Here is a 26,851-nt window from a genome sequence, read left to right on the forward strand (position 1 = left end):
GATTATTTTCTAAGCAAGCAAAGAGCTGCACATTTGCATGTGTAAACTTACGGAAAAAAAGCAAATTTTGCATTTTTTGCAAATATTTAGACGCTTTGTGCGATCGGAAGATATGGTTTAAAAGAGGCAATATTTTTTCTGCAGGCAACTCAATATTATTACTAACGTTTAAGCACCATAGCGCTAAAAAATACAAACCTCAAGTTAAGATAAAAAAAAAATTGAAAAAAAACTGTAAAAGTCGTATTTTTTTGAAAACTTCCGGCGGTTTGCGCGATCGGAAGATGTTATCCGAATTTGATATTTTTATTTATTATGCTAGTATACACCCAAGGCAATTTTTGCGCGGTATAGCAAGCCGAAATTTCATTTTTGAGATTTTTCGATCCATCCTACTGTATATACTCTCGTAGTATTTGACATATCAAAAGTGGGGAACTCGTCATCACCCTGTAGAGATAAAAATAGTATTTTTATTGATAACATTTGTACATTTTAAACGCTTACAAAGGCACTACTTTTTAGGGTCTTCAACTTTACCAAGAAGCACCAGAGTTTCCGATACCGAAGGTAGGACCGAAAAAATAGCTGCTGCCACTTCATCTACTAGTCTTTACGATAATGTTACCAATACACAGGGTGGAATTACACAGGGTAAATAAATAATATTTTGGTTAAAAATAGTTAGGAACTATTTATTTTATTTGGTTACTGAATAGAAATTTAAGACATCTAGTGTGCTGTTCAAATTTCTTAAACACTGTCTGTGATAAATTTAGTAGCTTTCTTTACTGTTTCTCTGAGCATGGACAAGCCCCAGATGCATCTTTCGGAAAACGAGTCACGTATACAAACTATCCAATCGTCTTATTATTTTGATAAAAAATCATACAAGATTGCCTCACCTTCGTAATCAGATGGAGCTAAAAGCAAAGTATGGTTCTATCTAAAATAGAAATAGTACACAAAAAAGTAAAAAGGCTCCTACAAACAAGTGTGCTAACTTCTGCATTAAGTTAATCAGACTGAAGGAAACATCCACGCGACGATGGGTTTTGGTGATTTATCCCCATCATCAGGTCGACTCTGTTGGATTCTTTGATCTGACAAACAAAATGCAGAAATCGCACTTGAGTACCAAAAGTTGACGAGATCTAGACTCGCCATCTAGCGATAATCTAGAATAGAAATAAAGTATCGTACCTATCAGAGAGAAAAAATATAATCCAAGCCAAGGGGTAACAAAAAACTGTGATGGTAAATAGCGGTGTACCATAGGGATCAGTCTTGGGACCTATAGTCTGGAACGTACTTTATGATGATCTACTGAGGATAGAAATGCCAGATAAAACAGTTCTAGTCGCTTTCGCAGACGACCTTGCCATTGCTGCATGTACAAGTGATGAAGCTGTACTGATGAACACCGTCAACTTGGCAATCCAGCGAGTTGTAAATTGAATGGAGGATAATAAACTCACCGTAGCTTCATATAAAATAGAAGCAGTATTTTGACCAAAAAAAAGAAAAATATCCCCGGTGCATTTTTAACACCAGGAGCTGTAATTAATCCAAGTAACTATTTGAAATACTTAGGAGTGTGGCTAGATACCAAATTGAATTTGAAGGCTGAGAAAATTGTTACCGCTTTAGCTTTACTCATGCCAAACGTGGGAGGAACTAGAGCATCCAAAAGGAGAGTGCTTACTAGTGTGGTACACTCGCAGCTATTGTATGGTGCACCGGTATGGCAAAAAGTAACTAACAATCAAAAACTTACACAAAGAATACGCAGAATATAACGTATCATGGCTATTAGAGCTGCAAAACGGTATCTGGAGAGGCTATTGGGGTTATATCTGAAATAGCATTTATTGAACTGCTCATACAGGAACGATATGATAGATACCATGGGATGGATTAGGATCTAGCGAGGACAAAACTTCTTAAACAATGGCAGGATAAATAGAATACCGGAATATATGGCAGATGGACATACAAGTTAATACCCGACATTCGTGGATGTTTTAAAAAATATTTGTATGATCGTTGTAGGGTTGATAGTGCATAATGCACCTACTGCGGTCAGGTTGATGATGTTCAGCATACATTGTTTGCGTGTGAAAGATGGCAGGGCTTTAGGGAACAATTCCGTAAGGACTTCGACTTACCCACATTTATGATATACTTAGTTGAAGGGGAAGAACAATGGACGTTAATATATCGGATAGTCCGAAATATCATAAACTGTAAAGAGAGCGAAGAGAGATAAAGAGCAACCCTTTGCACTGAAGCAATGCGAGAGCGGATTCCAGTGTAAAGTGGTAGTTGGAGGAGGGGTTTTTTAGCCGGTAGGAATCCGGCACTACCCAACTTAGGGAGTCTTATGCAAGATTTTTTTCCCTCCTCAACGAAAAAAAAAGAATAGAAGTAAGATAAAAACTCTTTATTGGGAATTTTTGTTGGATTAGTAATGAATTATAATGTAAAAATATGAAAAACATGTTTTATGAAATTTTCTGGTGTAGGTAACGCCTTTTTCCTACATTATATGCACGCCACTGCTTATTATTTAGATTAAGTGTGAACTTAAGTATGCAGAGTAAATCATAAAAACTTACTCGTTGATAGGTATATAAATTAATTTTCTTTTCTCACTTTAGTTTAGGATATTAAAGTAACACTTCCTGGGCTTTAATAAAGTTTATTTATAAATGCAATATTGCCATTACTTGGTATTAAAATACGTTGAGCTTAAAATCACAAAGTAACGAAAACCTGTTGTTTATTGGAGCAAATTGTAGTTGTGTTAAACAAAAAGCTATTATAATTATAGTTATTAACGTAATAAGGCCGATAAACAACAAATAACGGCCGGGCTGAAGTTTGTGATCCGAGGCGATAGCCGAGGATCATAAGCAGCCAAGGCCGTTATTTGTTATCGGCCGTGTTGCGTTCTAGATTTTTCGTCATACTGCAGATTTTTTAGAGCAATAAACACTACTATTTAATAACAAATTTTATTGAACAATAACACAAGTAAGGATAAAAAATACATAATGTCTTATACTAAAATTCATTTTTCATGATAATGAACATGGAAATTAAAAGTGCACTTGTTGTTCTTAGAAATCTGTAATCCTTCCCAGGGATTTACAGATTTTATAGAAGAAGATGATGCTACTGAAGAATGGCAAATATTTGTATCCACTAAAGACACATTATTTTTGGAGCTATCATGAAAAAGTTGATTTGTTATTTTCATTCTTTTGGAAACTGATTTTTCTATGTAAGTTTCTGCCACTGTTGAAGACTCCCATCCTCCTAGCTCCTTTAGCGATAGTAAATCACCACCATTTTCGGCGAGCATGGTTGCTGATGATCTACGAAATGAATGCCCTGTATAACGTTCTGGATTCTCCAAGTTCAAAATTTTGCAATTTTCTGCGGTACGCTCCCGATGGTATGTATACCGACGATTTGCTTAACACACTTGCCTTTCTTGTAACCAATGAAAATTTTGGATTGTCAAAGTTACGAGGACGCAGGTTGATGTATTTTTTGTATAAACCATAGGCATCAAACGGAAGGCCCGTTTTTGGAATAAGAAATTTCCTATCTTTCTTATTTTTAGTATTTCTTAATGAGACAAGAATATTTTTCTCCGAATCTTCGAAATCATCAACTGTGAGTGACCAAAGCTCGCTGCGCCTACAAGCTCCAAGAATACCAAGCACCAATACAATTTTTTCGAGTAACCAGGTGTAATCATCGGCATCCAGTAGAAAATTATTTATGTCATTCTCCGACAGAACTTTGGCTTTTTTGGTGAATAACCTTCGTTTTTGCGCCTCAGAAACATGAACAGTTTACCAAATCTATGAACAAATATAATTTAGATGAGTATGATTAAATATCGAAGAATATAATGGCTTTTTACCTTGATATGTCGATGTTTTCATATACTCAACGCAAGCTTCAGCATGGATATCTTTGTCCACAGTGATGTAGGAGAATACATTTCAGACATTCTTTTAGCATAATCCAGCAATACCGCTTCATTTACGCTGTTTATACTTCTATCCTGCCACCACTTCAAAAAATTGTCATATTCCTGCTGATATCTCTCTGGTTATAGTCGGAAGTAAATTTTGAGTAGCCGCAGCCGCTTCCTCCTGTATTTCCAACGGAATTTCTCGCGACATCTCGCTATGGTCTATTTTCCCAATTTTTGAAAAGTCCAACTGACAATAAATAGTCATTGTTGCAGGTGACAGACGTTACGATTACCTTAGAAACTTAACGGCCGCCGGCCGTTATGATAACGTCCGGCGGACGTTATATGCATCTTTTCCATTCTGATTTTGCTTATGTTATAATAATATAACAATATAGTATGACGAAAAAATCATTTATTAATTTTGAATTATGCTACTTCATCGTATACTCCTTTTTACTTAAACAAATTTTTGATGATATTACAATAAACAATAACAGCACACAGCTTTTCTTATAAACTTTTGTTATAAATTTATTAAAGGAGATTGGTTAGTTTATACATATACTAAATAACGAGTTGATTTACTATGAATTCTTAGAAGTTTTATGATCATTATTTTTCAAATAATGTAACTAGTGTGTAAACTACCTTAAATTGGTGTCAATTTGTATTAATTTATTTGAATGAACTTTGATGATAAGTCTTGTATAGTTTATAAACTAGCTGAATATACATACCAAATAAAATATTGGCAATTGTGTTAGATGAAATATGAATTTTTATAAAAATATCAGTCATTTGGAGTTTCTATACGTTGTAGTTAAGCTATAAAATAACCCTAAAGACGTTTTTTAATTGCACAGCCACACAAAAAAGTGGTTTATGCTTTTTACCAAACCATCATATTCTATAGTATTTTTCGACGCTGAGCAGGACTCAGTTGTCAGAATTACGCATAACACCTCATAGAAATTCAGGAAAATGTAGTAGGAAAAAATCAAAACAATTTTTTCTTATGTATAACAGTATAAGCTAATGTAAATGGGCCTGATACATTCAAAACACCCATCAAAATTGAGCTAGCATGTCGCATATTTTTTCTAATCAGAAAAAACCTACAAGAAGTCATGATCTTCGAAAATCGCACGGATCTTAACCAAAACCGGTATAGGGTTTTTTTGGGTTGCTGATCATGAATCTGACGTCGGATTGGCAGAATTCAAAATGGAGGATCAAATATGGCCGATGCGAATTTAAAAAAAAACACGGATCTGAAAAAACCATTGTCGCCGATCGCGAATCTGACGTCGGATTGGCAAAATTCAAGATGGCGGATCCCATTTGGTCAACCTTAAGAACGGGGTGGGTGTTTCTGATGGGTGTTTGAGTTTATCAGGCCCACTTACATTAGGTTATAGTGTTAGGTTAGCTTAGGTTGCTGGGGTTTGGGATCTTGTTTGATCCTTTACTCGGAGGCATTGGGCTCACTGCGATACCCCTGTATTGTTGTACCAAACCCTCCTCTTATTTTTTCTATGCGTTAAAGCACACCAGTTCCCGATGTCGCTGATGTTGGCTTCTGCTGCTTCCTCGAGTCCCTCCAAAAAACCTTGCCCTAAAGTTTTAAAGCGTCGGTATTCCAGTGCCGGACAGTGGCACAGCAGGTGCTCTTTGGTTTCTTCATCTCCGCTTTGGTTTCTTCATCTCCGCATTCTCTGCAGTAGTCATCGTTGAATATTTTCCATCTCACGAGGTTTTCCCCCGTGGGACAGTTTCCAGTGACGACACCTACAATTATGCGTACTAGATTCTTTTTGCTATCTACCAGTGGCCATAGTCTTCGAGCTGTATTATAGTGTAAGACATAAGATTTTTTTCTATTTTTTCCTATTACAGTTTCCTGAATTTTTACGGATTTTCATCAGTTTTTGAGATTAGAAAAGAAAATGAGATGTGATAGCGCAATTCTGATAGCGGATTCGTGCTCAGCGTCGAAAAATAACGGATATGATGGTCTGGTAAAAAGCATAGACTACTTTTTTTGTGTGACTGTGTTATTACTAAGAAAGTTTTTTTCCTTAGGTGGAAAAGGTACTCAACGGGAGGGAAGTCAAACCAGACAAACTCGCGATCGTGGTATTCAGCCACAGTCGGATACTAGCACTATGACTACAAATACTTCTACTGCACCTAAGACTGTTACAGCATCTGTGGGAACTGAAAATAATATAGGATCAAAGGTATTGAATCATGTTACTTTCAACGTAATAATAAAAACATATGTATTGTAATAAAAAATAGACAGAAGAGATTTTAGTATTTTAAAATTATAAATTATTTCATAAAAAATAATTTGGTAGAAAACTTTACAATAAAAATAGGTTCATGTTCAAATTATTCAATAGTGATATATTATCAGATATTATATTTATTACATTTATTATAACTTCCAACTGTATGTTATGTTATTTAATATGTTTTGTGTGATGTATTATTTTATTAATGGTAAACTTTATTCAGAACCTCCCAATTAGTGGAATAAATTAGTGGTTTCAATTACACTTTATAATTTTTAGTTTACGATCATTCACAATGTCTAAAAAACACAATTAAAATTAATGAAGTATCCTAGCAACAGCTTGAGGTAGTCTGTTGTTTCCATAGAGAAAGCATAATATTTAGCGTATAAAACTTTGGCATAAAACAATAAACTTTTGATTTCTAACCAACATTTTTCTTGACGGGTGATAATGAAAGGCCAGACATTTCTGGCAAATTTTGAAGTATAATTAGTGGAAAAGTCAAAACCTTCATTCAGAACCTCACAATTAGTGGAATAAATTAATGGTTTCAATTACAGTTCATACTTTTTAGTTTACGATCATTCACAATGTGTAAAAAACACAATTAAAATTAATAAAATATCCTAGCAACAAATTGCGGTAGTCTGTTGTATCCATAAAGAAAGCCTAATATTTAGCTTATAAAACAATAAACTTTTGATTTCTAACCAAAATTTTTATTGACGGGTGATAATTAAAGGCCAAAATGACATTCCTCGCAAATTTTGAAGTATAATTAGTGGAAAAGTCAAAAGTTTGTTAACTTTTTCCACTAATTGAAAATTACCAGGGTTGGCATGATTTAAATCATGATTTAAATCGTGATTTAAATCAAGTGATTTTTTTAATTTTAATCATGTGATTTAAATCAAAAAATCAACTTTTTTAAAACTTTGCAATAAATCGAAAAATAACTGTAAAAGTTATAAAAATGTGTCCTAGAAAACTATACAAAATATTTCTATAACATATATACCCTATATCTATTAAATAAAATGTTACACTTGCTATTGTAACATTTAAATACGTTTAATAAATCGAAAAAAAAAAAATAAAACTATATAAAAAATGATTTGTATAACACATATTATACCTACTACATATCTATTCATCAATTAAAATGTTGGAGCGATTTTTGTGAGTAGTAATTTCGTGTGAATCCATGACTTCTAAAGGGCAGGGATTTATTTTGAAATTTATGTACAAGTGACAAATAAAATGATGTTCGAATACATTTCACCTCTAGTGCAGAAAAAGGTTCTTTTGATGCTATATCTTCAAAGTGTTGTCAGAAAATATGCTGTTTTATATCTTTTTATTTTACACATTGACAATAGATAATACTAATTTCATTCTCGACTTAAGACTATTTCCGAACAATAGTGTATTGTGTAAGGAATAAAAATTATACTTTTTTTGACGAGGTTGTATGTTTGACGGACTAGCGTAAACAGGGAGGCACAAAAGTACATTTTTACTCCGAGTAAAATATACTATATTTTTACAAATTAAACATTACAAATAATTTTTTAATCAAATCCAAACGTTGCAAATAATATAAAAAGTAATGCCTTGTAAGTAATCGAGTAACAATTTGTACACTCGTTGAAATTGACGCTTAATATCAGTTTAATAATATATTTTTTGTACTTTTGTGCTTAGGCGTAAAAGTGCTTTACTTTTATGTCTAGGCGTTGAAATTACAAAAATAATACACTTGTGGCATTTCAAAAAAAATCCATATGATCTGAAGCGAGCGACTTTTTTTGCAGAATATATTGGTGACCGATGTCGGGAAAATGACATGCGTTGTCAGTATTGCGGGCAGAGTTATGAAAATTTAGCCATTTAGGATAGGAATTTAATTGGAATTAAGTCCTAATTATTTGGAAATCCGATTTAAATAATGTTTTGTATTAAAATCAAAAAAATCTGATTTAAATAAAAAAAATCATGATTTTTTCCAACCCTGAAAATTACTACCACTAATTATGACGTTCTGAATGCTTACATTAAAATTAGGCGAACAAACTTCTACGGCTAATTGAAAATACTAATTTATTCAAATGTTCTGAATGAAGCTGTAATTTAAATATTTCAAAATTTTTTTCCAGGTTAGTCAGACCGAAACTCAATCACAGACAATCGAATCGCAAAAGTCGGAAAGCACTCAGGCAGGAGGAGCATTGCCACCGACAACAAAATCATCGTCTACGTCTACCAGGCCGCCTCTAAGAGAGAATATGCATCACGTTTTGACTAATACAAAATCAATAGATTATTCCGAAATTGATATGATCAGGGATGCGGAATACCGTGCGAGCCACCAACAAAACAACTTAAGCAATACACTTCAAAGCAAAAGAAATAAATCAAAGAGTACCGAAGATATGAATAGGTAAGGATTCCTACTTTTTTATATTCTTATTTTTTTATATCGAGTGTCAATGAAATCGTTCCATAGATCGCCGTTTTATATGTAATAAATTTGTTTGCAATAATTATTCCAATTACAAAACTAACATTTTCCATTGAAAACAATTATATACTGGGTACGTCTCAGAAGTCAGTCATCCTTATAACTTTTTTAATTTTTCAGTTAAAAAACGAGATTTCGTATGTTCTTATATGATATAAATTAGAATTTATTGATGTATTCAATGGTGTTCGGTCACTTCATGTGTCATCGGAAATGACTACAACTTTTGATTGAATTATTAATCATTTACTTTATTATGGCTGAATTTAAGTGCGACTCTTGTCAAAAAATCCAAAAGGACAGTTATAAGGTTCGCTGTAGTGGAGAGTGTCGAAGAAGTTTTTGTATGACCTGTACAGGACTGGATAAGGCAACAACAAAGGTACTATGTCAACAAAAGTACCACAACGTTAGATTTTTCTGCACTGTCTGCGATTCTCCTACATTAAAATATGTTCATGTTAGGATTACACAGCTTCAAGAATGCCAGGTCAAACCAGAAATCATCGAAGCACTAGGATACTGTTTAAAAAAAAATATTGACATTTTTCCAGTCATAACTGAAATGTATGACATGCTGAGTGACCACGATTCCAAGTGGAAAATTTTACTCAAGAAAATTGATGACATATCCAGGATATCAGATACCACACAAAAATCCTTATTTAAGTCGATAAATGAGATAAAGCAAGACACCTTCAATTTATCATCAATTTTAATGGACAACCATGATGGGTCTGTTAAAGTCCAAGTTCATGACCCATCTAAGGAAGAAATGGCGAAGGAAATGGCTGACCTTAGGCAGAGCGTTAAACAAATGTCGCTCACATTGGAAAAGCTTGTTACAAGGGATAAGACCTGTACAGATCATAATATGCAGCGGAAAAAATCCATTTCAACGCAGACGGGTCCTATAGATCACCAAAATAGTACAGCTTTTATAGATTCGCCAAAAAACTAGTTTCACCCGAAATAGTGTCATCATCGCAACCCTCCTAAGGCCGCCATAAGAGAAGACTGGAATTATGTGGTGGTGTCCAGAATTCCACCTCCTTACACAGCGAATCAACTTGCGCACTATGTTAAAGAAAAACTAGGAACCACCGATTTCATCAGATGCTTTCCAATGCTGAAAAATAAGGACAGTTCCCATTCCGATTTCAAAATTGGAGTGCAAAAGAGGTGTCACTTAGTGCAGCTTAAGGACGTAAATATGTGGCCGCCGGGAACCAAAATAGATTCAACCTCAACATCCTTAAACCAAGCTTCGTTAACTTCTTCGGCTGAACCTGCTCAAAATCTCAAAATAAACATCACTGAGAACTGCAAGCTACCTCACCTACTTGACCCACCACTGGCAACTATGCCAAGGGAGGTAAGAACTATTAAGATTGGGTCTGACAGGGAGGCTATAGCTCCTTGCAAGTCCCTGGCGATGGAAAATCCAGAAATTATTGTGCAGGGAAGTACGAAGAGAGATGGTTTGGTAGTTATGGACCCGATGACTCCACCTATAGTACGGCTGTCTCAGGACTCAGATGCGGTAAATGGACGTTACGTGTTGGCCAGGTTGAGGGACCCCTCCATTTTGAAATCTCGTAGGCTATTCCTTGCCTATCTTCACGACCAACCATCCAGTGTATGTTTTGAAGGACACACTAGTACCAGCATCAAATTGATGCTTGCATCAGAAGGGCTACCTAGTGACCTGGACTCCTTGCGTAAGTTGTACTACCGCTTCCACAACGCCTATGGTATTGGTTCAACTGAAGTTGATGCAGATCTTTCAGCTTTCAGGTCATTCTTTTCTGCGGAGAGCCTTCTACGACTTCAAAAGATTAGGGAAAGTCACGGCAAATATTATTCCAGTGGCTCCCGAAATAAGAATACAAATTTTTAGTTGAATTGACGCGAACAGAGGATCAAGCACCCTTTGAAAAATTAAGCGATAGCAAGCTTGGTCTATTCCTTATTAATATTCAGTCCTTAAGACATAAAACAGATGAATTATATCTTTTACTAGAAGAACTTGAATTTTCAGATATCATTGCCATAACTGAGCACTGGTTGAATTTTGATGAGCCTGTGTTTGTTAAAAATAATACCACAGTAGCCAGATTTGATAGAACAAATTTTTCTCATGGAGGTACTATGAAAATGTCTTTAAACAACGACTTTTCCGAGGTAACTAGGTACAATGATTTGTTATCTGAAAAAGTATTCGAATTTTCCATTGTCCACCATAATGCTTATGACCTTTACATTATTTGTATTTATAGAACACCTGACTCTGACGTGCAATTATTCTGTCATAATCTACTAAGCTTGCTTGAGTCCCTGCCCTTGAAAAGCAAACTAATTTTGTGTGGTGATCATAATATTGGCTTTCTTGGTGTATGTGCTGCTCAGGAGTTTCTTCGGTCCGTTTTTGATTCTTTTGGAATGGCCATGCATGTAGGCTCACCTACCAGAATATCCAATACCAGTTCTAGTACTATAGACTATGTTGTATCATCTTTTGATCCTAACTCCATCGCCTGCAACGTCTTTAGCTCGGGTCTCTCTGACCATGAAGCAGTTTTAACTGAATTTTCGATAAAGTCCAAAATCAAAAATGCCCCTCGTAAATTATGTCGTATTTTTTCAGAAAAGAATGCTCAAAAGTTCAGCCACTTATGTAAAACAACCAACTGGGATACTAGCTCTTATGATGTCGACACCGAATTTTCTATTTTCGTAAAAACATTAACCAGTCTAGCGTTCAAATCCTTTCCTCTTAGGCCTATAAAAAATAAGCATAATAAACATTGGACCACTAAAGGTCTACGCATATCTTCTAAAAACATGCGTTCATTATCTCACTTAAAAAAATTCGCAGACAGTCTCTTCTTCCACAATTACGTAAAACTATACAGAAAAATTTATCATAAGACTATAAGAGCCGCTAAGGGCCTTTATTATAATAGGAGAATAGTCAATTCTGGTAATGTTGCTAAGGAAACATGGTCTATTGTGAATGAGTTGAGAAACAAAGCTTCTTCGTCTAGCAATATCTCTACCTCGCCTGAGAACCTTAACGATTACTTTGTAAATGTAGCGAAAAACTTAACTAATACCATATGTCCTCCTCATGATCCACTTTCTTATCTCTCTAATGATAATGTAAACTTACACAGTTTCTTTTTTTCGCCCGTAGTTCTTGAAGAGCTTCGCAGTACAATTAATACCATCAAAAATAAATCCTCTTCTGGGACCGACGGGCTAACTTTAAAAATGTTTTCGAATCTGCCAGAAAGCACTCTGAATCACCTAACAACTTTAATAAACATGTCGTTCCAAAATGGTGTTTTTCCAAAATGTCTTAAGACGGCAATAATCATTCCTCTGCACAAAGGAGGAGACAAAGATGAAGCTTCTAACTATCGCCCAATTGCACTCCTTCCAACGCTATCTAAGATCATAGAAAGGTTGGTTAAAAGAAGGCTGGTATCTTTTCTGTTTAAGTACAAAATACTTACTGAATATCAATTTGGATTTCTAAGCAACAAGTCCACAAATGACGCTATGTTTTCCTTCCTTAATAAAGTTTATTCCAGCCTTAACAACCATCATTCTACAGCAACAATTTTCTGTGATTTTTCTAAGGCGTTCGATTGTGTAAGTCATAAGATCCTAATTAATAAACTGCAGCACTATGGGTTCAGGTGATCATCTCTCGAATGGTTTAAGTCGTATCTGAGCAACAGAAGTCAACTTGTGAGGGTGGATACCATGTTGTCTTCTAGCAAGCCAATAGAATGTGGAGTACCACAAGGCTCAGTACTAGGCCCTATTTTGTTTCTTCTTTTTATTAACGACATTGCTAACATAAACATCAGTGGCAAAATATGTCTTTTTGCGGACGACACTAGCTTCACTTGGAGCAACAAGGACATCACGGCACTTCATAGGATTATATCAAATGACTTAATCACCATTAAATCTTGGTGCGATTCGAACCTCTTGAGTCTCAACATTTCTAAAACTAAAGCTTTGTCGTATAAAAACTCGTTGCAGCCTTTTGTACTTAACAACACCACCATTGACGTCGTAAAATCTGTAAAATTTTTTAGGGCTTGTTGTGGACAATTCTCTGAAATGGGACAACATATCGAAGCTTTGTCGAAAAAATTGAGCTCTGCCTGTTTTGCATTAAGGTCTGTTTCTAAGGAGCTTAACTTGTCAGTGGCTAGAACTGTTTATTATGCACTTTTTCAGTCGCACCTCAGGTATGCCCTTCCATTCTGGGGTACGTGTTGTGCGACTCAATTTGACCGCATTTTCAAGCTCCAGAAGAGAGCTGTTCGATATTCACTAGGACTAAACAGCAGAACTCATTGCCGGGAAAAAAGTAATTTTTAGCCGACCATACCAATAGGTATGGTAGGCTATTAGGATCGGAAAAAAAAAGTTTTTTTAATTTCACTCAAAATGAGTTACTTGGGTCATAAATGACCTAAATACAAAATATTTTCATGGTGTCTGACTGTCTGTCTGTCCGTCTGTCCGGCTGTAACACGATAACTCAAAAACCGCTGAACAGATTTTAACCAAATTTGGCACAAAAATACTGTGGCACCCGAGAATCTGGCCATTAGTTTTTGGTGGGGGTGGGTGGTTGGTAAGGGGGTATGGGAGGGGGTTAAAAATTTTAAAAAATCGTAACTCCAAAATTACAGTAGCTAGCGAAACGCGGTTTTCAATTTAAGATTAGGAATAATATTTGCAACAAAATTTGTAATAACATCAAAATAAGTCAAAGTCGCAGTTTTTGATTAAAAAAAATTGGAAAAATTCCTTTACTTTGAAACTAAAAGAACTGCCTACCAACTTTTTATTAACATATTTTAGTATGGGCGGCTATACGTGCCTCCCGGCGCCATTTTTTTACTTTATTTGATAGAACATAACACTCTGAATAGAATGACATATCATATGTCAACTTATGACATTTTCGCATATGATTTATTTGAAATTATAACATGCGGTTTATAACGACAATTTGACTGGAAATACGAAATGTGTGGTATCGAATTATTTGTAAAAAGAATGCTTTTTCCAAATATGCTAATGAGACACTGAGATATGAATAAAAATACGATTTGGGGGCATCTTTTAACGAGCCAGGACAACACACGAAAAACATTAGACAATTGAATCTATTTTTCCAACACTGCTTAATTAAAAATTACTATTTTTAACACAGCCGTGGCACACTAGATTGAAATTTAAAATACGATTTTTTAAAGCAAAAATATCAAAAGTTGACATATAATATCTCATTCTATTCAGAACCTCATTTTCTATCGAATAAAGTAAAAATATACCTAGGGTGCCATTTAAAAATCAAAAGTTGTAGTAATTTCCGGTGAAATAGGAAGTGACGAAAAACAATTGAATCCGTCAATCGGTCCTAATTTATATGATATACTAATATACCAAATCTCGTTTTTTTATCTAAAAAAATAAAACAAAATTATAGAGGTGAGCCACTTTTGAGACGCACCCAGTATATCCCCGGAGTGTCTTTAAAAGAGAATTTGAGAAAAATTTATTTTTCATAAAAATGTTTGCTTCTTCTGAAATGAATTAATACGTAAAAAGAATAACACATTCACTATTACTTTCATAATTACTAAATCACTGATTTTGTAGGGAGAATGGAATAAGTTTGGATAGTAATACCCTCAAGCGCATGCTCAAACCGATGCCAAGTCAAGAAAGTCCAGTGACATCTCCCGAATTAGGCAGGCGACGCTATCATTATTACAATTCTCATCATCCATCGAGACAATCTAGCGGAAATGGACGACATTCAGAATCGGAAACTGGTCATCCTCATCCTAGATCTGCAATGGCAAAGTTTTCAGGATCCAGGTAAAGTTCCTTTTTTAATATACTAGGTTTGGACATGCAGGAAAGATAATACCTACAAACTAAATTATAATAATAATTTAAGCGATACAAACAAAACCGTGATTTCCAACTGAACCAGAAACTCTTCTACCGCAACCTTGCAACAGATTCCCAACAACAGTAAGGAAAACCCCCAGAGAAGGCGCATATGATGGAATATTGGAGTGAAATATGGTCTCAGAAAGAAAATCATAATAAGGATGCCTATTGGCTGAGAAACGAAGAACAGAGAAACCAAGGTATACCGGAAATGGAAAGAATAATAGTAACGGCAGAGTTGGTGAGAAAAGCTCTTACAAGGTTGGGCAACTGGAAGACCCCAGGGAATGATAAGATCCAAGCATACTGGTGGAAAAACTTTCCTGCTACCCACCCAATCTTGTCCAGGCAGTTCCAGCAAGCCCTTGTCGACCCTGAAAAGATGCCGCCCATCTTCACGCAAGGAGTAACTTACATGCTCCCCAAGAATCAGGAACCTGAAAATCCAAAGAATTTTATACCAATAACCTGCTTACCGGTAATCTATAAAATACTTACATCTATAATAAACGCCCAAATAACTCAACATCTAAAGAAAAACCAAATTCTAGCCATGAAATAAAATGAAAGCCGGGAGGGATCGCAGGGTAGTAGAGAGTGAACCGTAGTTGACGCCATCGTAACAAAACAGGCCATGGTTAAAAAAAGAAATATAGCAATGGTATGGATTGACTACCAGAAGGCGTTTGACTCCGTCCCCCATTCATGGTTAGTAAAAACATTAGAAATATATAAAATTAATACAGAAGTAATATACTTCCTCCGGCAAACCATGGATAGATAGAGAACGCAACCAGCGGTGAACCTGAATGGTGTTTCATACCTTACTGACACCTTAAAAATCCGGAGAGGCATTTTCCAGGGGGGATAGCCTGTGCCCAATATGGTTTTGCTTGGCACTTAACCCACTTAGCTCTATGCTAAAGACTGGAAACTACGGGTACCAGATAACGAAAAACCCAAGTGTTCGACTAACGCACTTGTTCTACGTAGACGACTTGAAGCTCTACACTACAAATAGGGACCAACTACACAGCCTGCTAGAACTAGTGTCATGTTTTAGCGAGGATATTAAAATGAAATTTGGTATCAGTAAGTGCGCATACGTGAACGTGATAAAAGGAAAAATCATAGAATCCGAAGGCATCGACTTGAGGGGAGGACAACACATCGCAGGACTCGAACTAGGAGCAAAGTACAAATATCTTGGTGTGCAACAGTCCGCTATTATAGACCACACTGAAATGAAAAAGGCCGTCGAATCATCTTTTCTCCAACGCGTGACCAAAATACTTAAAACGGAATTATACTCTGGGGCAAAAGTCACGGCAATTAATTCTTGGGCAATACCAACTATATCCCACACATTTGGTATATTGAAATGGAGCAAAACAAACCTGGAAAGCATTGACAGGAAAGTAAGGTGCTTCTAACAAAATTCAGGTCCCACCACCCACAAGATTCGACTGCCAGATTATACCTTCCGCGGGCAAATGGAGGACGAGGTTTACAAAATCTAGTCGTACAACACCACCAACAGACCACCAACCTCAGAGACTACTTTCTCCGTACGATCAGCCATTGCATCGAGCGCTAATACAGGTTGACGACGGATATTCACAGCTTAAACTTGCAGATAAGAATCCCCCACCAATCCCAGTTACAATCAGCCAATTCGAGGAAGAATGGAAAGCGAAACCATTACATGGACGGTATGCAGCCAACCTCAACGGAGGTGAGGTCGATAAGAAGCTTTCAACGTCTTATCTTTCTGATGGCCAGTTAATGTTCGAAACTGAAGGATTCATAAACGCCATACAAGGACAGGTAATACCTACGAGAAACCGGAGAAAATTCATCCTAAAAGAGGACTTACCATCTGATAAGTGTCGACTATGCCAGACCACTACTGAATCTATTCAACACCTAACTGCTGGTTGCACATATCTTGCCCCGAGGGACTACCTAAACAGGCACAACCAAGTTGCAGGCGTAATACATCAGGAACTCTGTGTACAAATGGGGCTCCTTACTGCAAAAGTCCCATACTACAAATACCAGCCTCAGACGGTACTAGAAAACGAATCGTGGAAGATCCTATGGGACCTAGCTATAACAACGGATAGGACGGTGAGTCACAATCGACCAGACATCTTAGTTTTTGATAAGAAGCAAAGAAAGGCGCAAGTAATAGATATACAAATTCCAGCAGACGAAAATGTAGGAAAATCAAGAATGGAGAAAGTCCTGAAATACCAAGAACTCGCGGATGAGATAAAGAGAATGTATCAGTTGGAAAAGGTGGAAATATATCCTATAATAATATCATGTAATGGGTTAGTAGATAAGTACTTACCCCGCAATCTTAAGGCTATCAGCATACGCAACCCGAAGCAAATTGTAGCAATCTCACAAAAGCTGTCATACTGGCAACCTGTCACACCGTGAGACGTATACTGGCAACAGATGGTCGCGTTGGTCTATAAAGACCCCGCGAACATTGGCCGTACCAACAAAAGAGCTGTGAAAAAAAAAAAAAAAAAAAAATGCATAACAGCAGCGGAACAGCAATAGCGGAAATGCAGCGATTGGAGGCTGAAACAGGACAAAGTGATTCAGCACCAATGATAGAAATGATAGAAACAGAAGAAAGGCAGAGTAACATTTCAGCATCAATGATAGAAACTAACGAGCAATATGAAAATACAAAGCTGGTATTCGAATCTATCCTCAAACAATACGAGGGAATACCAATACACAACAGACCATTATTTCCAAAATAGAAACTTCAAAGAGAGTAAAAGAGCTAATAAAAATATCAAACGCCTTAATAAGAACCCAACAGGCAGAGTGTAATCCCTTGAAGGGATAATATGAAATAACATATGTAGCAGCAGCAACAGTACCAGAAATTAGTGGAAAAAAGTTAGTTAGTAGATATACAGATCACCGAAACACACCTAGACAACCGGACGCAAAACTACCACCATGGCGGGAGAGACTGGAAAGGAATATAAATTCTATACGAAGAAGCCCTCCCGGGACCAATAGCGTCAAAAAGAGAGCTGAAAAAATTCTCTCGACATTAGTCCTTCCATAAGTAAAAATAAAAATCAGAATTAAGATAGTATATTGAGCTATTAAAACAAAAAGTTGCAGTACTTGGAGCAAGGATCAAAAGATAGAATGAACACAACAAACGGAAACACCAACTGTTAAAAATAGCTATGACAAAGTGGAGTATCAAACTAATAGTAAAACATCAAACTGAAAGCTATGAAACAACTGAAATTAAAATAAGACGAGTTATATACCAGGGGGACAGCCTAAGCCCAATATAATTAATGTATGAAATGGATATAAAATGAATAGCCAGACGAACTACCGGATGTCACACTTGATGTACATGGACGACCTAAAACTATACGCTAGTAATCACCATCAGTTATACAGCATGCTTGAATCAGTCAGTAGGTTTAGCGAGAAAATCAAAATATAATTTGGACTGAGTAAATGTGCTGCAGCTCATTACAAAAAAGGAAAATTAAAAGACACACCGAATATAAAGCTAAGGAACGAAGTAGAAATCAACACTCTCAAAGAACCAGCTTACAAATATCTAGGCATGTTGCAGACCGGTCAAATTAAAGACAAGACAATGAGAGATATTACTAAAGAAAAATGTTTGAAACGTGTAAAAGCAGTTGTTCGAACATACTTACCTGGAAAGGAAAATATTATGACAATTAATAGCTGAGGGCAGTGCTGAAGTGGAGCGATAACGAATTGAAAGAAATGGATACAACTACTCGTTAAATATTAAGGAAGAACCGAATGCATAATCCTATTGCATCTACTGCAAGATTAATACTTACCTCGAACAAATGGGGGCAGAGGACTTTCAAACCTAGAAGATATTTGCAGAAAACAAGTAAGCAGTTTACAAAAATATTTTAACAACAAACAAACAACTTTACACCGAGCAATAAGAACCGCTAACACAGGATATTCAGTCAAAAACCGAGCTAGAAATGAAATCACTGAAATATTACCACTGAGTGTAGGAGACATAGTGCAGGAAGTAAAGGGCAAGGTTTATATCCGCTATTCAGGATCAGGTGATAACTACAAGATCACACAGAAAGTTTGTTTTGAAAGAAAACATAACGGACAGATGTAGAATGTGTAACCAATTTTCAGAATCCATACAACATATAAGTTCTGGTTGTCCCACGTTAACACCAACAAGTTATACAGAAAGGCATAATAACATAGCAAAAATAACCAATTTATAACTGTCACTAATCCTTGGTTTACAATCTGTGCAAACGAAGTATTTTAATTATACTCCAGAACCTGTAATCGAAAGCAGCAGCCATAAACTATATTGGGATACACTTATTTTAACAGATAAAACAGTATTACATAATATTACATATCATATAATAAACCCGATATACTCTGGATAAACAAGGATAAGAAAGAATGCTTCATAACTGATGTAGCCGTACCATTAGACCAGTATCTTCAAAAAAACCGCAACAGAAAAAATACAGAAGTATCAAGGTCTTGCATATGAATTAAAGAGAATATACCAGCTCAATAAAGCCATGGTTTTACCTTTTGTAATCTCTGCCAATGGACTTATTCATAGAGATTTTAGAAAGAATACCGAATTATTGAAATTAAACCCAAAGCTTACCAATGAGTGCTTAAAAGCAGCCATATTGGGAACAGTGAGAATTGTCCGAAAAGTGCTTAATATTTAAAAGACCATAAGCTAGAGCAGTTCTGGTCAAGAAACCAAACCAACCGAGTTATTCGTGAATTAAAAAAAAACAAAACAAAACGACAAATGCATAAAACCAGCTATTAGTTTTATAATCGTCTAAAGATTGTCTGGACTCACTCTGTCGACTGAAAGCAGAACTACGGTACAGTATTCTCGGCTGCGCTGTAACCGATCAGCGCGCAGCGGCGCAGAGGTAAACTAAACCTTGGAATTCTCGGACAAGCTGGCGGTAACGCCAGCTACATCTCGGACAGGTTTTGTGCCACGAAATTTCTCATAAGGTTTCGCATCTTCTTATATCTTCAATCAACGCCCATACTCACTATTCGCTAATGCGGTTCGTCATTGCGGCAATTTGGAGGAATATTGGTTTTTGGACGGACCATCCAAAGAAATATCACAAACGGAATGGACGACTTTCCAAACGAACTAACGAATCGCATCGACGAACCGCATCAGCGAATTGTGAGTACGGAATTTAACTACAACTATTTTTTTGACTTTATGTCATAAATTTAATTAAGATGGGAAAAAAAACTTTATACAAAAGTTGTTTAGGAAATTGCATGCCTTCCGATTATGACAAAATAGTGTATGGTAGTGGAAAAATAGTAGTAATGAATCCGACTTTAATGTGACATACTTGCAAGTACAAGCGACGCGACGGGCGAAAAACCGTATTTTTAATACGAGCGAAATATCATTTCAATTTCATTTAATCGAGCGATCACTCGGTTATTGAAATCGCTTGAAACTCGAGTACTCGATTGTGGAAATTAATCGGTTTTTTACATCACTACTATTGGTGTGGTCTCAGTCTGTTTTTCTTGGATTCCTGTGAGTTTCTGTTGGAGAATGGTTCCTCCAAATTTGAATTTGATAATTCTGTCTGATTTCAATCTGATGAATTCAGTCTGATAAGGAAGGTTCCATTGAGACCCTCCTCCACTTTCACGTAACTAATTATATTAGCGCTGCCTAGTCTGACAGGTGAAGCGCGGCACTCAAAAACTAACGAAATCGACTGGCTGTCTAATGAATATGATGTGCTTTAACTGTGCATTATCTACACTGAAATTGACGGCCATTACAAATTTAATTTAATATTTTAGTTACCCTTTCAGATCTTCACACGAAATAGGAAGAAGTTATCCGGGAAAGGGCGGTTTATATTTAGATCTGGAACGTGGAGTAACTGGAGACACGTCTCCTCCTTCTGACAATATTATTTTCGATAATCAGTGTTACGCCACGACACCTAGTTCCAGTAACGGGAATTCTGATCCGGAACAAACAAATCAGCATTACGGAAGACGTCATTTCCGTCACCAGGTAATCAAACCATAGATTGATAAATTATTAGAAGAATAAAAATATTTTCAAAAAATGTTCGAACAAAAACGGAACTGCTCGACCGGGAGAATTTTGTTCACAATGGTTAATAGGGTGTCCGTTATTTACAAAGTTGATCATTTCTCTCACGACGCCCTCTAAATTTTTAGTTTATCGTCTAAAAAATTAACAGATCATTATCTTCTTCTTCTAGTGCAGATCCATTAATGGATGTTTGCGATAACATTTTCCATTGCTTCTCTGTTCCGGGCGGTGTGTATTAACGACTGAATATCGAGTAGCCCTGTCCACTGTCTAATATTCCTCAGCCAAGACATTTTCTTCCTTCCGATACCCCTCCGACCTTCGATCTTGTCTTCGATAAACAAATTGATATTTGGGGTTTTGCATTATGTGCCCCAGGTATGCGGTTTTTTTTCTTTTTAATCAATTCAAATAATTCACGCTCTTTGTCAACACGTCTGAGAACTTCCTCATTTGTCAATTTAGCCGTCCAAGGTATCTTCAGGATTCTGCGATATAGCCACATCTCAAAAGCCTCCAATGTGTTGATGGTAGCTGCTTTCAATGTCCAACCTTCCACACCATAAAGAAGCACCGACCACACATAACACTTTACGACTTAATCTAAGGCTAAGGTCAAAATCAGAACAGACAAGTACTTTTCGAAACCTCAAGAATGACTGCCGAGCTTGTTCGATGCGACATTTAATTTCCTTGTCTGATGTCCAATCTTCTGAGAGCCAGATGCCCAAGTACTTAAATTGATCTACTCTTTCTATGGCCCTTGAGTTAAAAATGTTAGAATGGAATTTATAAACACATCTGGGTTTTTGGCTATAATCATAAATTTGGTTTTCTTGATGTTGATGTTTAAACCCATTGCTTTGCTCTGTTCTCCTACCTTGTTGACCAGTTGTTGTAGGTCGTGTATATTGTCTGCAATTAAGACCGTATCGTCGGCATAGCGGATATTATTAATCCACACTCCATTAACTTTGACTCCCATTTCCACGTCCTCCAGATCCTCTTGGAAAATAGCTGGAAATAGCTTCTGAGTATAAATTAAATAGGAGTGGAGATAGCACGCAACCCTGTCGCACCCCCCTTCTAACTTGTATGGGATTGCATATTACATCATATATACATGGTATTGGACAATTTTATTTGTGCTGTTTGGTTCCAGTATAACTTCTCAATGCATTGGATGTCTTTATGATCTATATCAAGTCTTTTCAGGAGCTGCATTAATTTGTGGCGCTGTACGCGATCGAATGCCCTTTCGTAGTCTATGAAACACAGGCACACATCCTTTCTCTGATCGTAGCAGTTCTGGACAAGCACCTGTGTTGCAACTATCGCTTCCCTGGTGCCTAATCCTTCTCTGAACCCCATTTGCGAATCGCTTATGTCCCTTTCACATTTTTTGTAAATTCTCTGGTGTATTATTTTCAGAAATATTTTTAGGGTATGGCTCATCAGGCTGATAAGTCTGTGATCTTCACACTTTCTGACATTGGTCTTCTCAAACCATTATAAACTTTTAATATTAAAAAATTATTAATAAACATTTATTTATATATTTATTTATTTCTAGTCGGAACACAAACAGGACAAGTCCCAAAATTAGTGTCCACAGCTTACATATAATAACTAAATACCAATAACAATAGTAATAACCAATTTTAAATTTATAATACTATTTTTCTTAAAATTACAATTTTTTCTATATATATACACAAACTATGTCAATATCGTGAGTAAGAGTCGATTTAGACACTTGCCAAGTCGGTAGGCCATTGACTATGATATGGCCGAGGACCGCGGTTCGGATTCCGCCTAAACAAAGTAGACCCCGTCCAGATTAGTCCTGGCAGCCAAAAAGGAGACGTTAACTTCAAATCTTTGCTAAAAGCAAAGAAGTACTTAAAAAGTATAGCTGATTTATTTTAATAAACATTATTTAGTTGGATTTTCATATTTCTTCTTATACTCGCTTACAATCTGAACCATATATTTTTTTTTACCGAGAATTTACCGAGTGATTAACTTTAACCGTGAATAACTTTTGAAGGAGTAGGTTTATCGAAAAATTGTAAGAGTCCTTTTTTGTAGAGCGTCCAATTCTGTAGAATATTTGTTTGTCATGGTTGTGAGAGAACAAGATCGAGAGAAAACAATTATTTGCAAAAAGTGGCAAATTCCCATGTAATTTAATGGGAAATGAATCGTCTTTGGGGCAAGGTTTATTGTGAATATTAAGGGGTTATTATGGTCCGTTATTTTTTAGACAATAAACTAAAAATTTAGAGGGCGTCATGAAAGAAATGATCAACTTTGTAAATATCGGACACCCTAATGGTTAATTTCAGTTTTACTTGTTCTATACCGTGTTTTATACATTTAAAGTACCTATTGGTGCAAAATATAAACTTCTTTATTTAGAAAAATATCTTTATTGGAATCTATTAAAAAGAAGAAATTTTTAACAATTAAGAGTGAACTTAAGCCTTAACTAAACAAAAATTATTTCTAACTTTTTTATCATCCTCGACAGCTACAATACCTACTCAACAGGCTAATGTGGTTTGTTCAGTATGTATTTTATATAGCAAAGGGGTAAAATCGTCTGTGTCTATTACTTTATATCAGATTGTTATCACTATCCATATATTCGATCCTATACACTTTCTGAATCAAGTTAGAGCTCTTCTGAGTTTGTATCCAGATTATTTAGAATAATAAGCGCAGTTGAATTCTCCATTCACCGGCACGAAAAACGGTCACCTTAAAATTTTGATTTAATTTAAAGTTTTATATATTTTTTTTTATTGGACCGATTTTGATGATTTTTAAGCAATGTGTAGCTAAATTATTTAGACTTTTTAGTATCTCTTTCCAAATTAAAAATGAAACTTCCAACCTGTCGCAAGAAAGATGGGAAAGAAAGGAATGAATCAAAAAATCATGCCATCAACTATGTGGTGCATCTTTTTTAAATAGTTTCTTTTTTGGTTCATCTCTATATTCGTTCTAGGTATATTTTTTGGAGATATTCGCATTTGAGGAAGGCATTAACATTTTTTCATAGTTTTTACATCAAAACTATTATTTTGCTCTTTGAATAAGAAGACTAAGGAAGGAGCATATCAAAAATCTTAGGTCCACCGCGATGGGACTCAAATATGGCCGACTTAAATTCCGGTTTATCAGTGCCGTGTCAATTTTATTTAAAAAATGTAAAACTATGATGTAGGGTAGACGTGGGGTAGACTCAATAATTTTTTACTTATTTTACGTTGTGAATAAATGTTGGTAGTTATTAAAATTGTTATAAAAACATATTATTATAATAAAAATAGATAAGTTTTAATAATTATTTATTAACACAAACATCCGATACGCTACTGAAGCAGGTAAGTCAAATTGACGTATCTAAATACTTTGACATCTAATCTTTGACAAGTAGTAAATAAAAGCAATAATGCAAGAAAAAATATATAATTAGTTAATTTAAGTGAATTTCATAAATGATCGGTTTACCACACGTATGTATATTATATAGTCACTTACTAGCGAAAAGTTGTTCCATTATTTCACTCGATTTTTGCCGAGATCTACTGCACGCTACACAACCAACTATTTTAGAGTCTTTTTCGTTAAATCGCGATAGTGTCACTGTTAATTTAAGTTCTGCCACAATTTCCATCTAGATTTATTACCTTTATACAACTATCAGTAGTAGAATAAATAATAAATAACATAAAATGACCTCCGTAAAGACTGACAAATCCACAAAATTTCAAATCAAATTCAAATGTGTCAAATGAATCGTCAAACAAAACTGTCAAGGATCCGAACTACCCTAACCACCCTAGAGTCCTTTTTCCGCCCACCATGCATGAATACATGGATAGCATTATGCTCCTTCCTTAGTCTTCTTATTCAAAGATTTTGCCTGTGAAAGAGTGTTTATGATTTATGTAATGTCACTGTCTTATGACTGTCTTTGAAAGATTATATTATTGTTTTCTGTAGGGCTGTTACTCTAGCAGAGATGGTTTTAAGTACAAAAGTTGATCTCTACCTACTTCTGAACTTAACCCCCCCCCCCCCTCCAATCACTACTCACTACTAGAGTCAACGTCAATAAACAATAATAAGTAAGCAGTGACTTAAATAATAACAAACACTATTTTATAAATGAAGAGCACACGGGAAAAATGATGAGTGTTCAAAAACTATAAATGTTCAGGAGAGCGTTTTTAAATCAAATCACTGTTTCTATGTGACCGTTATCGATATTCCCGTTTATTTAGGTAGCAAAAGGTGTAACTATTTAAGACGAAAAATATTATGTATTCAAATCAGATTAGCAAAAAAATCTACAATACAGATCAAGCTATTGAACTGAATAAAAAAATCTATCGAGAAAACATGATAAATTGATTTTTCAATTTTTTTGTTTTGTTAACATATTATTTGAGAGGGTACCTATTTCAAACACTCACCAAATTATCAATTTTATGTTTCCCTTCATATAATTGACAAATGAGAAGACTATTCTTTTGCTTATACCTGTGAAAGAGTGTTTAATTTTTATTAACTTTTGTAATTTTTAATTTAGAAAGAGACTAAAAAGTCAAATAAGGTAGCTATAAATTGCTTAAAAGATCATCAAAAACGGCCCGCTAGAACAAAATATATTACAGTTTAAAATACATCAAAATTTTAAGGTCCGTTAAAGACTGTTTTGAATGGTGAAGACTGGTGAGTGTAAAATTGTATGGAATAAAAGGCTAGGTATGTTTTTAATCTATAAAATCTAAAGGAATGTTAAGATTTTTATTACAGCTATAAAATATCTAAAGTTTATACAATAATCAAGTTTTATTCACTGTAAATCACCATTTCTAGATGTATTATTCTTAGACCAAATAGGGATGTATATTTAAAAATGAAAAAAATAGTTTGAAATATACCACGTGACTACAAAATCGCTGAATGGCCCTTTTTTTTTGTTGCATAAATTCTAAATATGAATTTAAGTAAAAATGATACCTAGTTTATTTTCTTCCACCAATTGTAGAGAAACTGATGACGACCAAATCGTGGTCGAAATGTTTTTGTAACTAAATTATTGGAAAAATACCGTATGATCGAGAAAAAACGGCTTCAGCGATGGCTACGGAATGAAGATCGCTGTCATTTTATATGTAAATTTATATGGGAAATGTCATTGATGTTCATTTCCCAGCCAACTGGACGCCGTTTTTTTTTCGATCATACGGTATAAAATATGATATACCTATAATATCTATTATTTAAACTGAACTGAATTCTCAAGAATCTCTGCATAATTTATCCATTACTTTTACGATAAATATGATTATGCATAATAAAACGCAATGAATAGCGACTATTTAGTTTCCACCAGGTATATTTTTGATTAGACGAATATTACAATAATAGAAGATTAAGTTACATATTATATTGCATAAAATTGACATTTTCTTTTTAGAACTCCAATATCACTCCAACACCGGGTTCTCCTACCAGTAGGCTCCTATTAGAATACGAAATGCATCTTAGAAACACATTAGCCAAAGGGATGGATGCTGAAAGTTATAGCCTTCATACGTTTGAGGCTCTACTCACACAAAGTATGGAAAATTTAGGTACGAATGATTTCAAAGAAAACAAATATTTAATATCAACTAGTTGTTTATCGCAGATTTTAGTTGTATACATAGTAGCCTAAGAGCCAGTGAAAGGCTACATGTACGTATTTGACCAGACCTAGGGTTTTGTACAGTGATACCTCTTTACTTAATGTACATGACATGGGGACTCACTAAGCCCAACGTGGTGGAGGCGGCGGGCGCCAAGGTAAA

General features: G+C 35.4%; 1 protein-coding gene across 1 annotated transcript in view; it reads left to right on the forward strand.

The window, feature by feature from the left end:
• The window catches only part of LOC115883013, a 638,791-nt gene that overhangs the window by 59,873 nt on the left and 552,067 nt on the right, over positions 1-26,851 (forward strand). Inside the window, exons 7-12 of the mRNA XM_030901288.1 lie at positions 526-654; positions 6,080-6,237; positions 8,454-8,737; positions 14,513-14,734; positions 20,729-20,936; positions 26,479-26,635. Of these exons, the coding sequence (XP_030757148.1) occupies positions 526-654; positions 6,080-6,237; positions 8,454-8,737; positions 14,513-14,734; positions 20,729-20,936; positions 26,479-26,635 (1,158 nt within the window). The remainder of the gene's footprint in view (positions 1-525; positions 655-6,079; positions 6,238-8,453; positions 8,738-14,512; positions 14,735-20,728; positions 20,937-26,478; positions 26,636-26,851) is intronic.

This window comes from Sitophilus oryzae, unplaced genomic scaffold, assembly GCF_002938485.1.
Source record: "Sitophilus oryzae breed Bouriz unplaced genomic scaffold, Soryzae_2.0 scaffold_1801_pilon_pilon, whole genome shotgun sequence".
In the NCBI taxonomy this organism is placed as follows: domain Eukaryota; kingdom Metazoa; phylum Arthropoda; class Insecta; order Coleoptera; family Curculionidae; genus Sitophilus; species Sitophilus oryzae.